This window comes from Typopeltis vanoorti, chromosome 20 (genome assembly GCF_054136105.1).
Source record: "Typopeltis vanoorti isolate ZY-2024b chromosome 20, IOZ_Tvanoo_1.0, whole genome shotgun sequence".
Classification (NCBI taxonomy): Eukaryota; Metazoa; Arthropoda; class Arachnida; order Uropygi; family Thelyphonidae; genus Typopeltis; species Typopeltis vanoorti.
This window is the reverse complement of record NC_143568.1, coordinates 31,102,214-31,118,147: the sequence shown is the minus strand read 5'-3', so window position 1 is coordinate 31,118,147 and position 15,934 is coordinate 31,102,214. Positions and strand designations below refer to the sequence as shown.

The 15,934-nt window shown below is 32.5% G+C and overlaps 1 protein-coding gene across 1 annotated transcript; it reads right to left on the bottom strand.

The window, feature by feature from the left end:
• Window positions 1-1,703: 1,703 nt before the first annotated feature.
• LOC150095338 (hatching enzyme 1.2-like) lies at window positions 1,704-11,635 on the bottom strand. The gene is made up of 9 exons (XM_090410549.1): window positions 11,609-11,635; window positions 10,578-10,618; window positions 9,956-10,031; window positions 8,857-8,977; window positions 7,256-7,431; window positions 4,555-4,779; window positions 3,825-3,962; window positions 2,041-2,282; window positions 1,704-1,842 (listed from the first exon to the last, which is right to left on the bottom strand). Exons 1-9 carry the CDS (start codon window positions 11,619-11,621, stop codon window positions 1,759-1,761), a joined length of 1,116 nt encoding a protein of 371 aa, XP_090266675.1. The 5' UTR covers window positions 11,622-11,635; the 3' UTR covers window positions 1,704-1,758.
• Window positions 11,636-15,934: the final 4,299 nt, after the last annotated feature.

The following is a 15,934-nucleotide window of genomic DNA, read 5'->3' as shown; positions in this document are numbered from 1 at the left end:
CAGTTCAAATAATGCTGTTAATGAAAAGAACCAGATCAAAACAAAAAAAAAAAAAAACTAACGCTACTTTCATAATGTGATCTGTAAAGATGATGAAAAGCAGTGGGAAGATTATGCCTACACCTTTGTCTTACACTTGATTTTACAGCAAACCATTTTGCTGTAAAATCAATACCTTTTTAGTTCAAACTGCTCGCCTAAGTATAGATTACGTATATTGATCTTTAAAATGTTCCGTTGTAATTGTATAGTTATGAATAGCTATAACTATACATGACTATACAATTATATTAAATAGTTATGAATACAATTTCTTCACCTTATCAGATACCTTTTGTAGATATACAAAACTTGAATAAAAATTATTGTTTACATTCTCGAGATTTCTTGACTATTTGTTTTAAAATGAAATATAGTTAGTGAAATCCCCATTTGGCCTTCTTCCTTGCTTGTTCTGCCAGTTTCTCTTCAAAATTTTTGTCTTTAGCTACTTCTGCAGAATGCTTATAGAAGTTTTGCCCGGAGCCCTCACTAGAGAGGTTTTTCTGTATCCATTTCCCTGTATATAAACAAGTTTATCAGTTTATAAAAAGGGAAATAAATACAGAAATAAACATATTTCTGTACGTTTATATAATAAATAACTAACACATACTAAATAAACAAACAATCTAATAAATAAATAAATAAATAAACCATACATTCCACTATAAAACTTTTGTACTTCCAAATTTCTGATCGACTATCTACTCCAGTTCTTTCCATATTTGAGAAGGATTCTCAAGACTTTTCCCCACCTCTGATACTGATAAGTACTTCTGATTACATTTCTCTTATTTCGTTTAAAATTTTTAAAAAGGAATTATTCAAGACATCCAGTTATTTTAATGTGATTCCCATCCAAGGGAGTTGTAAATTTATATGATATTACTACGATAATTGAGTTAATGTTATTATTACGCTTTTTTATCTACTGCTTGTTTTTTAATTTTTTAGATGATCCGAAATCCTTAACCTAGAAACCAAACATGAACTATTTTAAAGTCATTTCAAGTTCCCAATAAGCTGAGGTATGGTTCACATTTTGCGATGATAAGGATAGTCATCTCCCATCTAAAGATATTCACAAATAGGCGTATCCATAGCAGAATTCGAAATTCGAATTCGCTGCTTGGCAAGTCTGCTATTCTTATCTGTAGAATGTTTTTTTTTTTTTCAATTTTGGTGTCACTTTCGTGACTCTGATTTCTTTTCCAGTATTTTTCCTCCATGTCTAAACTACAATAGCCTTCGGAACATTTATGCTTTTGTGATATTATCTTCTATATCTTTCTGTTTCTTCCCAAATGCTTCTCATGACTTTCTTTACCTACTTATATACATGACTCAATTTTCTTTCATTTTTCTCTGTATTCTTTAATGGAATATGCTGACTTAATTGCAAGAAGCTTTCGGTATGATTTTTTATACGTTTGTTAATTCTTGAAATCATCATGAAGTTTTTGAAATTTTTTATCCTTGTAAAAAGAAGAGGAAAAATATATATTTTTCCTCTTCTTATTATATGATGCGATGCATGTTGTTCTTATAAACTGTGAGACAAATATGTAGAACGGCGTATAAAGTAAAAAAAAAATTATTTGAGTAATTTTATTGAATCTTACAGTATTTGATACATCGCTTAGAAACATTATCCGATGAGAAAAGAAATTAATTGTACATTATGTACAGTCCCGAGGATAAAGGATTCAGTTTTCTTCAACATGATCCCGGTTTCAAGATAAAATCATCAACGGCTACATCACCTTCTCCGAAACCTGCTTTATAAGCAGAAATGCCAAACTGAAATTAGAAAAAAAAGTATTAGCTTAAATAAAAAAGCTGTGAAATAATAATAATAATAATAATAATAAATTAGTATTATTATTATTATTAATTAAAGTAGTAATTAAAGTCATGATAATTAAATTTTTACTTTCTATGCTATTCAAGCAGAGATCTGATTTGCTATTCAAGCAAATGTAAAAATAAACCACTTACGCTGATCTCATCGGTCACTGTGTCAAATGTGGCTTGAATGGTCTTCCATTTTCCGGATGATTTTTCGAACTCTATGAGATCTCGACTAGTTGGATCATACAAGGTAACATAAATAAACCATGGTCCATCTGTGTATATACTGAGAGATACGCACATCCTTCTGGGTGTTTGTATCTTAAAAATACGACTGAAGAGAATTCCTTGCGTGTTAACGGCGTCTCTTGTGAGAGACATGAAATATCCTAAAGAAAAAGTGAAATTAGACTAGCACTGGACATCTGCAGCTATCACTGTAATTGATATTGCTAATTAAAAAAAAACTTAAAAAATACAAAGATATTTTTACATCTACGTTACTTTTATGCGTACTTTGAAAATAAAATTCTCAGTGCAACCATGGTTATAAAAATATCTTTAAGAAAGCCAAGCAGATATAAAAATATCTTAATGCGATTGGATAGGAATTAAAGTCCTAGCCCAATCATACTAGTACATACAATACAATACAAATTCGTTTATAAATACTATTATACGATGCACTGGGATTAGATAAACTAGATAATTAGATATATTTTCGTGTCCAGCATGTTTCTGTGTAGGATCTGCATTTAGTTAATTGTAGACTGAAATTATGTTTCAGTCTACAATTAACTAAATTAATTAACCAAAAGACTAATCTTCCTCCTCATTTTACAATGGTACATGAATGATGTCCGTCGAAGAAGTAGTGAGCACGCAGATCGTAGAGACCAGAACCTTCTTTCGGCCAGCCATTACCTTCACATTGTACACTCTAATGACAAAGCACTGGGCATCATCCTATGAGTGATGCCCATTCTTTGGAAGGTGCATGTAATGTTATGCGGAAGAGCATCAAGCTCTTCCCTTGCTTTTCAAGAAAGTGATGACTTTCTTATTTTCGATTTTTATCGGAACTTATGTTCAGGAGCAACTTCTGTACTTGTTTCCCTTTAAAAGTTAAAAAGCTTTCCCCTATCTAATAAATCAGTAGTCATATCTACTAGAATTATATCCGCAATTTGCAATTTAAATCTTATCTAACTTAATAAATAGATAATTAAAAGTCAACTTCTACAGTCCACGAGAGTTTGCCTTATCAGCAATCTCTAGTATTGATTCTTGGGCTGCTATTTCATAGTGAATATATCACCTAATCGCGGAAAAGGACATTGCAAAGTTCAAAATATCCGTCAGATTGTACGTAATTGAAAAAAAAAAAAAAAACTGAAATCCTGATTCACAGAACCCTTGCTATTTTTCCAAGTACTCTAGTGACTTGTTTTACTGCTTCTCTCCCAGAAAAGCAGATCATCTGACCCAAATGTACAACAGTTCTAAGAACAATGCGATCCCATTCATACGTTTTTACCGTTTTTACTTTTCTTTAGCTCCGGATATCAAATAATGATTCTTGTTGACATCGGTTTATCCCAGAATAAACCCATTCTTCGTGAATCGCTAATACTACTGTTAGCCGGAAAGTGACTATGGTTGCTATTCGCAGAAAAGAAAGAATAGTGAAAAAAAAACTCAAAATCGGACCAAAAGGTAAGAAAATATTTATTTACCTTTTGGTCGTGTTTGTGGCCCAGTAAACCAATGATATGCAAGTTTCGAAATAAACGATGCTTTATATCTATTGACATTATTGGTTGCTTGAATATTTTATTAATTATTGAATTATCAATGATTTTAACTTAGAATTGGCCAAGAATTCTAAATTATAGAGAAAATAATCTCATCATGTGTTCTATACAATTTACCCGTTTTTCCTCCTATGGTTTGCCTCCTTCTTATCCAAGGATCGTAGGTAGAATCATCTGCACTCGTAAATTCACAGTCATCCGTATCGAAGTCACACAAATATTCAGATACCGGAGATGGAGTTGGCCGTTTGTTTCCTGCAGTAAGATTAAGGACAAAGGTTTATGTTTTGAGGAGATAAAAACAAATATCTGTAACTAGACTTTTGAATAACAACTTCGTGTGTATGCTGCAGTTAATGCATAATATTTTTAATAAGTTTAAAACCTTCAGAATTTTTAAAGAATGTTTCGGAACTTCCTAACAGCTGTCATTTTTCCATAGATAGAATCATCAAAACTATGTGGTGCATGTCAAAGATTTGTTTCATTATTTGAAACATAATTAGCACACCGAAAGGTATTTTAATCATTACGTTTGTTATCGTTTATATGATTAATACACATTTTGTATAAGTAGACGAAGAATGATGTCATCATTACATGCTTGTCAGAGAGAATGGGCATGCGCAGGTCACGACTCCAAGTGGATTGGTCGATTCAACAGATGACGCTTGGAGCTGTTTAATCATAGCTGTATTCTTATTATTAATAATTTGTCAATCGTTTAGATTTGATCTTAATACTGAATGAATGAATTAGATTAACCAGATATCGGAGTAGAAAATGTATGGATTAAAGATAAAATTATGAAGTCCTTAAAACGCTTGCATACTTTCGAATCACTTACCAAAACACTGATAGAGTTTGTTGATACGTCTTATGTCGCTCTCTGTCATGTCAGTATTTTCTTCTATTGTAGGCAGTGTCACTCCAGGTTTCTTTGGGATCATTGTCCTGGACCCATCCTTTGAGAAAGAAGTTTCGTCATAAATCATGATTGAATAATAATCGAATAGCTCTCCAAGAAGATTGTTTTCCCAAGGCAGGAGCTTGTAAAAATTATACAGTTGATCTGCGTAAAATAATTAATCATAATAATAATAGTAATAATTTTTAATGATTTATTATCTGTCAGAAAAATTATATACATAAAATTTAGATAACAATACTACATTTTGTTACAATTAATACGTGATAGATTGTAATTAGTTTCACTATACTTGTAATTTGATATATTTCATGTGATTTAGCATAAAGTGTAATTCGTATTATTATTAGCAATATTTTACAGTTGCGTGTGCGACATTTAGAAAAGGAAATTAATATCATAATACATCTTGCAATTTAAATGCTTGCTATTACTTTTTGTAATAATGTTGATGTCCAATAATAATAATCTGTTTCTTCTTAATGGTTGCAAAGCATTATTTATTTTAACCTACAGTTCTAAGTCAAATAAACTACCATAACTTACAATCATTAACTTAAAGGGGGGGGGAATGGAGGAATCGGATAAAATTTGGAGATTCAACGGCAAATCCCGAAGAAAACATTGATTGATTCTTCCAGAGAGGCATGTGTTGAAGTTGTCTAAAAGGATAGAAAAATTGGAACACTATGGTGATCTCAGGACGTTAAAGAGGCAGTCAAAAAGAAAAAAGCTTATCAAAAGTGACTGGCAAGTAAGTCAGCTTAGATAATACAAGTTCAGCTTTAGATGATATAATACTAATATAAGAAAGCGAAGCATTGTGTAAAATTTCTGAACAGAAGTCATGGGATGACTTCGATAACAACACAGCAAATAAATATCAGGAAGGCGGCAAAACATTTTTAAAAACTTAGAAATGGAGGAAAGAGTATGTAAAAGGAATCAGAGATGATCAAGGTGAAATGAAAACCGAAGATAAAGATATTCCAAAAAGTGTTCCTCAAGTATATTTGCATAAGATGTATGCAAGTATACTTGAGAAAAATTTAAGAAAAATTGTAGAAGGGAAGCTTGGAGAATAACATGCTGAGTTCAAGGCAAATAGAGGCTGCCAAGATCTCATTTTCACTTCAATACAAATAGATATGAGAATATAATAAGAATCTGTATTTATGTTTTGTAGATTTGGAAAAGGTATAGGACAAGGTGCCAAGAGAAAAGCTGTTCAAAACGCTACAGTATTATGATGTAAATGAAACATTATATCGGGTAATTCATAGTTTATATTTGAGTTATAAAGTCAGCAGTTAGAATTAAAGGAAGTACAGGAAGATGGTTTGATATTAAATCAGGTGTGAATAAAGGGTGCACATTATCTACATTGTTATTCATCATCTATATAGATTACATTATGAAAGAAAGTGGCATTAAAAATAACATCAAAATCGGAGATGCCAATCTCAGTCATTTACTTTATGCAGATGATGTTTTACTCCTGAATAAATCCCGTACAAGTCTGCAAGATTCCCTGACTAAATTGAATAACTGTTGTAATAAATTTAGCATGAATATCAGAAATAAAAAGAAAAGGACAATGAAAATAGGCAGAAATTTTGAAAACATCAACTGCATTGTGAACGGAGAACTTATAGAATAAGTAAAACATTTCAGCTATTTAGGCACAACTTTAGTGAAGATGGCAAACGAGATATGGAAAAAGATATCAGAATTAGCAACGCTAGCATGGTAGAAAATCAACTGAATAAATGTATATAGAAGAAGAGAAAAATTGGGCAAAATGTTAAACTAGCTGTGTACAAGATAGCATTCAAACCAATTTTAACTTATGGATCTGAGGGCTGTGTTTGAAATAAAACACTTGAGACCACAGATATGAGAGTTCAGAGAAAGATTTGGAGAATCACGGCATAAATGATTTTCCTCTGGATCTGGAAAAAGATCCAGAGGAAGATCAAGGTGGATTGATTCCGTCAGAAGCGCCTTAGAAGACAGAAATGTCACTGTACAGTGTTACCTAACTGTTGTCTTATAACACATGAGTCTATTCAGTAGGTAATTATCTTGCACTCAAGCGTTGGGTCTTCGTTGTAGAACTGAATGGCCCTGTGAGAGTTGCAAGTGGTGTTATCTGGGAGAACAGCCTGACATTCTGTTCCTTAAACTAATAATTAAAATAATAAAAGTTATTAATCATTAAAAATAATAAAATTTAATTAAAACATAAATGCTATCTCCTACCATCACATGGAATTATAAGCTCACTGTGGTCAATGTTTGTGATGGCAGGTTTGTGGTTTGGAGATCATTCATGAAATTCCTTCTGATGCAATGTCGTCTTGATAGTTACTGTTCAAACCTTGGAAGACCGAACCTCTTAAACCTCCTACAGCTTGTTCAGAATTTTGGCTAATTACTCTATTATTCCATATAAATTTATTCAGTTGCCTTCCTATCATACCAGTTTTATGTGTAGATTATGAATAATAGAAAATAATGTGATATGGAAATTTTTGAATAACATTTACTATAAAAATTTATCCTATTTATTTATGGACAATTACCGTCCATTATATGACAGGTTCTAGTTATATTTTACCTTCTTCAATATTTTCCCAGATGATGTCCAAATACTGATCTCTGTCTGAACGGCTTTGCTCATGCGCGAATCCTAGAGCGTGGAGTATCTCGTGAATTGCAGTTCCCTTTGCATCGCAGCCATCAGCCAAAGAAACCACTTGCTCCCCTCCTGACATGCCAAGATCGGAGGAGCAGCTGAAAGGCAAAAATTAAATTTGAGTAGCCGTTTGCTTTGATAAATAAATGTATATTTTGCATGAATATGTAACCACAAATCTGCGCTTGATCAATATACTTTATCTGTTCACAAACTTTTTTAGAGAGGTTTCTGCTGAACCACTCCATATCTGAGAAAAATATTCCGAAGTAGGGAGTATTTGGTATTTATACAGTGTCAGTGGGCCGTACTGGTGAGAAATAATGTCATGGGACATCAAGCTAGGTTTTGAACGTAGAGGAAGCTATGGATATGATACGAATGTTTCCAGGAAAGCCACTTTGGGATACATGACCACTGCAAAGAATATCAAAAGAGAAATGGAGGCGCACTGTTATCTGCAAAACTGTGATTAGAATTGGAGGTTAGCGAGTCATTTATGAATAGGAAAAAGAGCGTAGACAAAAGTGCACAGCTTTGGGTATTCTAACATTCATGGAGAAACGTTGAAGAAATTGAGCTATCGACCATGACAGGCGGTGAAATTGGTGCGAAAATCACAAATTAGTGAAGTGAATATGGACCTCCCGTTTTATTTATTTTTTTGTTTGTTTTTGTTTTTTTGTAACGTGTGTTTTTATGACTTTTATTTTGATTTTTAATGTTTTTTAAAGTTTTTGAGTCTGCTGTTTTTTGTTATTTTTGGTAGTGTCTGTGAAATATTATTTTGATCCCCATTCATGGTTGATTAGTATTACAAAGGAGTAAAGAACTGGAGCATGCAATGATAGCAACACAGCCACCGGTATGCCTCCCACAGTCTCAGGTCTGCGCGGCGTCGAGTTTCCCCTTCATACTATCGTACTCGGATTCGCTCCTTGCATCACCTAAAAAGTGGGTTAAGTGGCAATAGAATTATTTACTATTTAATCAGCAGCCTGATCAATGAGTTCTGTTCCGTTGAAAATTATGTAGCTGCCATCCTACTGAACTATTTTACTGCTCTACTCCAGAATATGTTCCTACAGTATTTTAACACGCATAAGACTGTTACTCGTAATACATTAAGAGAGAAAGATGGCGGAAGGTAGAAACTGGAGACCAAACTCAGTTTCCAGTTTCATCATCCAGTAGAATGTCACTGAATGATAGGGGTCATCTACCATCTGGGAGGGAGGGAGTTGTTGGCATTTCCACGAAATTAGGGAAGAAATGCATTGTTCGCAGCAATACTCTGTTGCAAGAGCCCCGTTGGCAAAAACAAGCCAGCCGCTGAAAGGTGGGATTGGCTTGTCTGGAAAGGCTATATATTGTCCATCACCGGACTATAGTGGTTCATGTGTGTGTGTATGTGGTTGTGTGTGTGTGAGAGAGAGAGAGAGCGCGAGCGAGAGAGAGAGAGACTGAAAAAGAATGAAATACGGACAGTACATTAGATAGATAATGCTAATTTTGAAACTTACCCATCAACGGATTTGATAAGAATGTAGTTCTTGTGCTTGTTTCGGTCCCTTGGAACAAACGTGATGCACGTGCTGTGTTCTATATCTTCCATCGCTTCCATTATGATATCCTTGATTTTTACTGTAAATTTCATGGAGAAGCTATCAGATATCGGAAGTTGATTTTGCGTTTAATTACCAATTTTATACTAAATAATAACAAAACACAAATTATACAACTACAAAAAAAAAAGATAAAAGAAAAAGGAAGGAAAGATGATGATATTTAACAACTTTAAATATCATCATCTTCAAACAGTTAATTTATGAATAAATTAAATAAATTTTAAAATCAATTTACATTTTATTTCAAAAATTTAAAAAATGAAATAAATTTAACGTATTTTATAAATAATTATTTATGAATAAATTAAATAAATAAATTATAAATAAATTAAATAAAGTTTTTTTAATTAGTTTATTCATTCTTTATAACTTAATTTACTTCATTTTGTCAAAAATGTCCTAATAAAACTGATTCAATTAATCTATTTTGTTTACAGCCGAAGTAAGTAAGGCTTATTGAGACTAGTATTTTATGACTGTAAATTGCGTGTGTTTTCTGCCTGGACTGTCTGGTTTAATTACTTTATTTCTTAGTGGATTATGTGGCTAGTATATTATGTCTGTTTAATGTTTGTGTTCTCTGTCGGTTATGCCTGGTTTGCAGGAAGAAAATCGGATTTTTCGAGAGAAAATTCTACCACCCCTGTATGAGGTGGGCAAACTCAGCTTCAGTTTCAAACCCTTAAAATGCTTTTCGTTTCCTAGACAGGATTTAAACTCAATCTTTTGTATAGGACGGCAAATGTCGCATCGTCCTCTTGACTAAGCTATCGAGGAGGCGATTGGTTAGTTTATCAGAGGCAACGTCTTTCAGAAGTTAATAACTCGATCTTCCGTCATCTCCGTGTGCTGATCTTTAGGTAGAGAAATTGTATCAATCTTAAGGGGGGGGGGTAGTGTCCAGATACGGTTTTTTTTTTTCGATTATGATGAAAATCAAAATTCACTTTTAATTCCCTGAGATCATGTAAAGAATTTAAAATCCTTTACTTACTTCGTTCATTGTCAATGACGTACGGAACTTCTCCATTGGGCCACAATCTCCTTTCGCTCACAAGGCCATTTCTGTCCTATAAAGAAACCTGGTTTCGTCAACAATAAATGTAATTTGTTCATCTTTGAAATTATTCTGAGACAAATGCCGCACCTTGTTTTATGCTTACCGATTTAGAATGAGATAAAAAAATGAAATTCATATTTATAAAGACCAAATTCAAGCAACTAAAAGAATCCACTTATTTTCATGAACTTTAAGTTGCGATAATTACGTATTAGTATAAAATAGCCTGCTTTCCACGCAAGACACTTTGCACTACTATAATTGAAAAACACATTTTTCAAGCATTTTAAATCCAACTAGACTTTAAAAAAAATACAGCATTGAATTCGTTATTAAGGATTTAACAATAATAAATCGAAAATATTTCTAATGAAGTTCCTTTACTGAGTATCCTTTAGCTCAAACGCAAAAGTCGATTGCATTAAGCGGATGAATAACATACCACCCAATGTAGCTTTCTTGTTTGCTTTCTCGCAAATAAATAGTAACGATTTAAAAATAAATTGTTTATTTATTTTTTTAAATGAAACCAAACAATTCAGAGGAAAAAATTTACCTGATTCCAGTCAAAGCCAGTAATATCTCCTTCAAAGAGACCTGTAAAACAACCAATTTTATTTAAGAAATCAAAATCTTTGATAAAAAAAACCTACTTTATTTTCAATCTCCTATATTCTAATTGCACGCTTTAAATTACACATTGGCAAGAGTAGTTCATAAAGGTGTCTTGTTAGTCATTTTTTCTTCTTTTTTTCATTTAATTGATAGTAATTTTAGTAGTGATTCTGATGTAACTTTTAATATAATGTTCGTATAGTTTTTTTTTTTTTTCGCGGTATAAGCTCATGTCGAGAGACCTACTAACCTTCGAAATCCATCAACAAACCGACCAAAAATAATATAATATAGGTAACAATCTATAATACTGAAAATCAATATTTAGTTTTTGTATTACTAACACTCTTTATTACTTATATATAACGTGTATTAACACAACATTACATGAATCCACTTAAGTGCACTTCAAAGAAAATGGCGGTTTCCATAAAAAAAAGTATTTGAAATATAAACACTAGCAGTAGTAGATATACATATATATTATTTCAGATATACGATATTGCTTCTGGAGAAACAGTCAATCAATACAGTAATGTACTTAGAGTAAATTCAGATCAGTGGCTTATTTACCCACTCCTCGTAATAGATTACAATTAGCTTGAATTATTCCAGAGATCCGAAGTAGCTTCACAAATATAGAAATGGAATCGTATCTTCCTACTTACCAGCTAATACTGGTATCATCAACCAGTTTTGAATATCGTTCGAAGTTTAGGTTAAAAAGCAGGAAAATATTCGTTGTCATAGTAAATTATAAAAATATTTGCGAAAGACAGAACATTAATCTCGGTTTTGTTTTCAGCATAATCAACCTTCTGATTCTTTGACGTGCAGCATATTTATTGTTGAACTTTGTTTCCAAAGAGTTTAATTTTGTAGTAATCTATATACTACGAAAGAGTAGTTAATAACAATTATAAAATTATTGAAATTTCTTCAAATAAAACAATAATGTAGATAAATACTTACGAGGATTTTCCATAGCGATTCGCTTCTTGGATTCTGAAAGAAAGAAGTTGTTATGAAGCAGTGCACTGACACATGTTAGTGATAACTATATTCCTTTTCTAGTATACTTGCATAATAATTCAGAAACTTAGAATTAAAAATATAAAGTAAAAAATATCATAAAAACTTCCTTTACGTTAAGTTCCCATGTAGTCCTATGGAAATAGCGTTTACTTCAGACTAGATTTTTTTTTTTTTCCAGCCGGTTCCAGAGCCAATCGATCCATCTTTGGCACTGGCAAGTAGGGGATTTCTCCTCTGACAACTCTGATTTTTAACACCACTGCTAAACAAAAACTATCATAAACCTCAATTATTTTGTAGAGTAATACAGCTGTTAAAATTTAGAGCCACGAGATGGCAGCAGTTGTCTAACCTACGGCCTTTCCCGATACCTATTGAAATCACTGATAGTCTTGGGTTCAGCTATCAGTGATGGCTAAGGATAAAAACTGGCTGTCCATTGATTATTTAGAGCTAAAAGAGCTCTTGCTTCAGTTGAGGAAATAAAACACGTTAGAGGGTTGATTTATTTGCTTTAGGATATAATTTATTTTCGATTAAAATTGCACAATTATGGTCAGCAATAACGAAGTGGTCCTACATTGATCTTCGAATAATTCTGCGACTCACCGCATATTGAACTCCCTTAAAACTCAGATAGATTCTTAACCGCTGGAACAAAATGTGTCCACGTGCAGGACTGAAGGACGTAAACACCTTTTAATTGAGCAGTGTTTGACTTGCATTTATGTTCCTTAAACCATTCTAACAGGTTCGGAATGAGAAGACAGTTAATCGTTCGTAAAATTCTGTTGTCTTTTGAGTAACATTTTGATTAGCATGGGCGTACACTGACAATAAACGTTTCTCGTGTTGAATGAGCAAAATAGGTAAGAAATAGTTTAGCAGAAATGGCCCATTCTTCTTTTTCTAGAGCGAGTTCCGATGATCAGCGCTTTAGATTCGGCGAGTGCCTCGTAAACCAGTTCGAAAACATAGCCCCGAATGCAAAATATAGTCCATAAAAATTGCCATACAGTATATGCTATAATTTAGAGTTTTTTGGTGTTTCTTTATTTATTTTTTTGTCGCTAGTAAAGGCAAACCTACGCTCTGTCCTCTTCATTGTATACTCACAGAAATGAAACTTCTTCCGTATGTTGCAGTGTCCATTAGACAAAATGCATATATTTATATTCTCAGAGTGATGTATGTACATAAATATACGAATGATATACACGGAAGAGTATGCTCTGAAGCATAAGCGAGTGTATCCTCCCTTTTCTTCACAATTTCACCTGATTGCATTTTAATTTTTTGTTAACGAATAGCAGTTGGTCCCAATATATTTTATTTTTAATCTGTCACAATATCAGCAAAATATATTGGGAATGATTTCCAATATAAAATTCTTTCCGATAAGAATTTAAATAGCATATAAAAGTTAAATTAATATTCTGGTTTCTGAGAGTCTCTAAAATTTTGGATATTTTATCATCGGAACTCCTTTCTGTTTGTGTTTAGTTAAAGCTTGCAAATATCTGCATCGGGATCAGGGGCGGCTCGTTCATAGGCATTGCGAAACTGCAGCACCCCCAATTTTTCTCGATATATAAATATATTTATTAATTTATTTATATTTGCTTGTAATATTTAATTTTATCATCAACAATCCTATACAATTCCCTTATTTTGTATAAAAAATAATAAAAATCCTCTTGTAGCCTTAGGAGGGCGAAGGACGTTAGCCGCACTGTGTTTACCACAGTGTCATATTGCTACGCGCGCAAGCATATGCACGTCATAGTGAGATGCGAGCTATTAGCGTAATGCGGCACTGTCCGTCGCGTCGTTCCACTGTTGTTTATATGCAGTTTGAGCCAGTAGTAGAGTGTTCGTAGTGCTTATCGTGTTTACTCCGTCTCTTTAAATATTTGGACATTAAAATTAAAAGATTTAATTGTAATGTCCAAAAATTGTAAATCCATTCATTTAATTACAATTAAAGGAATGGATTTTATTTTTAAGTAATTTTGAATTATACCAAACTGTATAATTTTATCGAACAGAAATTCCTACATAAGACACAACCATTCTCTGAAAACACATTATTTTGGTGGGAAGACCAAAAAATGAAAAAGAAAAAAAACTAATAATCATAATAATAACAATGTTGGCAATATGGTCCCACAGATGTGACAAAATACACGGAAGAGACACCAGACCAGACATACTAGCAAAAATTAACAATTATTTAAAGGAAATTATCATAAACACTACCCAAACCAAAAGCATAACAACACAGCAATGGAGGAAGCTCGGCCTAATTGAAGAAGGAGAAGAAGAAGGAAAAAAAAACTTATACTGATAATGGAACCCCCGTAGTTAGTGGTAAACAAAAATGATAACCCACTATCTGAACAAAAAGCATAAACCCAGACAAAGGTGCTGTTAACGTAGGCCCATTCGCCACAATGAGAGGAATAATGACAACAAGATATTAAATCTAATAAAAAATAAAATAAAATAAAAATAAATAAATTGAAAAAAAAAAAATATATATATATAATAATTAAAATAAATAAATCAATAAAAGTTTAAAAAAATAATAAAACTATTAATAATAATATATAAGTACGCCTATATATAAGGGATAAGAATGTTATATATATATGTATATCTAATTTTGTAAGGGAAAAAAATGTAAATGTAAATAGCAATTACTCCTTAAGATAAGTCAATACTATTCGAGTAATAAATATGTAGATTAAGATTTATTACCAGAAATATGTATATGTTATTGTATATACAGACACAAGGACGGTAGAAATGTCAATTGTAAGAAATGCAGATAACATAAGTTCATAACATGATAATAACCCAAAATGTAAATAGGATATATTATCTATTTATAGACCTGTAACTAATTCTGCAATTCAGAAAACTTTTGTATATAAGAAATTACAGATGTACCTCTTAAGTTAAGCAAACAATATAATGTTAAAGCAATATGGAATTCATTTTGTAAAAAATAAGAGTGCCTACAAAAAAAAATCTGCATGAGATATAGAGATACTACCAAAATATATGCATATATAAATGTAAATAAAAGCATAAGCAATGTATGTATTTTAAGAATGAGATGTGCATTTAAATTAAGTTAATAAAATAATCATCCAAAATATGTGAACAAAGATATAGAATGAAGATATATGTATAATGAATTGTACATATGGAAAATGTCAATGCTAACATATATATGTATGTATATGTAGGTATATGTATATATGTATGTGGATGTATATGTATATATATGTATACATAAACGTGAATAGACTGATCTGATAATGGAAGTTATAAATAGACTGAAATCACTATGTTAATATACCAACAAAATAAATATGCTCAAACAATGCAATAGGACAATAAGGAAAATAGAAATTGAGCATGTGACATGTTGTATCTTATTTAAACAGCGATTGTAAAACAGGTGTCATAAGTATATTGTAACGAGTAAATGAAAATGCCTAATAGAATTAGCAGCCTATGTACAAATTGTAAATAGCTGTATATATATTTATTTTTAAATGTACACAGCCGCTGTTGTTGATACAAATAAACTCAGCAGAAGTGGCGTTTGTACTCTACTGCGCTTGACTGCACGAAGAAAGGATTTGGTGGTTCAAATCTAGTCGCCGACTAGAGGAAATTTTTCTAAGCCTTTTTTCGACCGGTTCCCGAGTTAGTAGATCTCAGGCACGGGCTAGCGGGTTTTTTCTCCGGGAAACTAAGGGTTTTTCGTCCCGTAAACTCAAGAAAATCGACCGTCGAACCCACGCTATTTTCAGACATTAAAAATATTATGTTAGGGTTAGGGACCACGAGATGGCGGCACTAGCTTGCCGCCTTCTTCACTGCGTACCGATGAATCAGTGATAGCCTTGGGCCAGCTATCTCTCTGATCGGCTATCAGTGGAGATTGAACTGCCCACTCAGTCTCCAAACGTTAGATAAGGTAAACGGCCCCACCTACTCCCTATACAGGAACAAATAGGCGTTAGCTGATTTTTTTTTAAACAATATTTTTTCACGTTTAATTTTTTTTTAAATTTTTCCCATAATTTTGATATTTTATCCAAACAGGTATACACTGTACTTACAGTGTGTATGTATATTTCGAAAGTTGCAACTCCCCCACGATTTCAAGCCACGAGCCGCCACTAATCGGGATACAACACTACATCAATATACTTTTGCTCATGAAGATGATGCGTTTGTTATAAA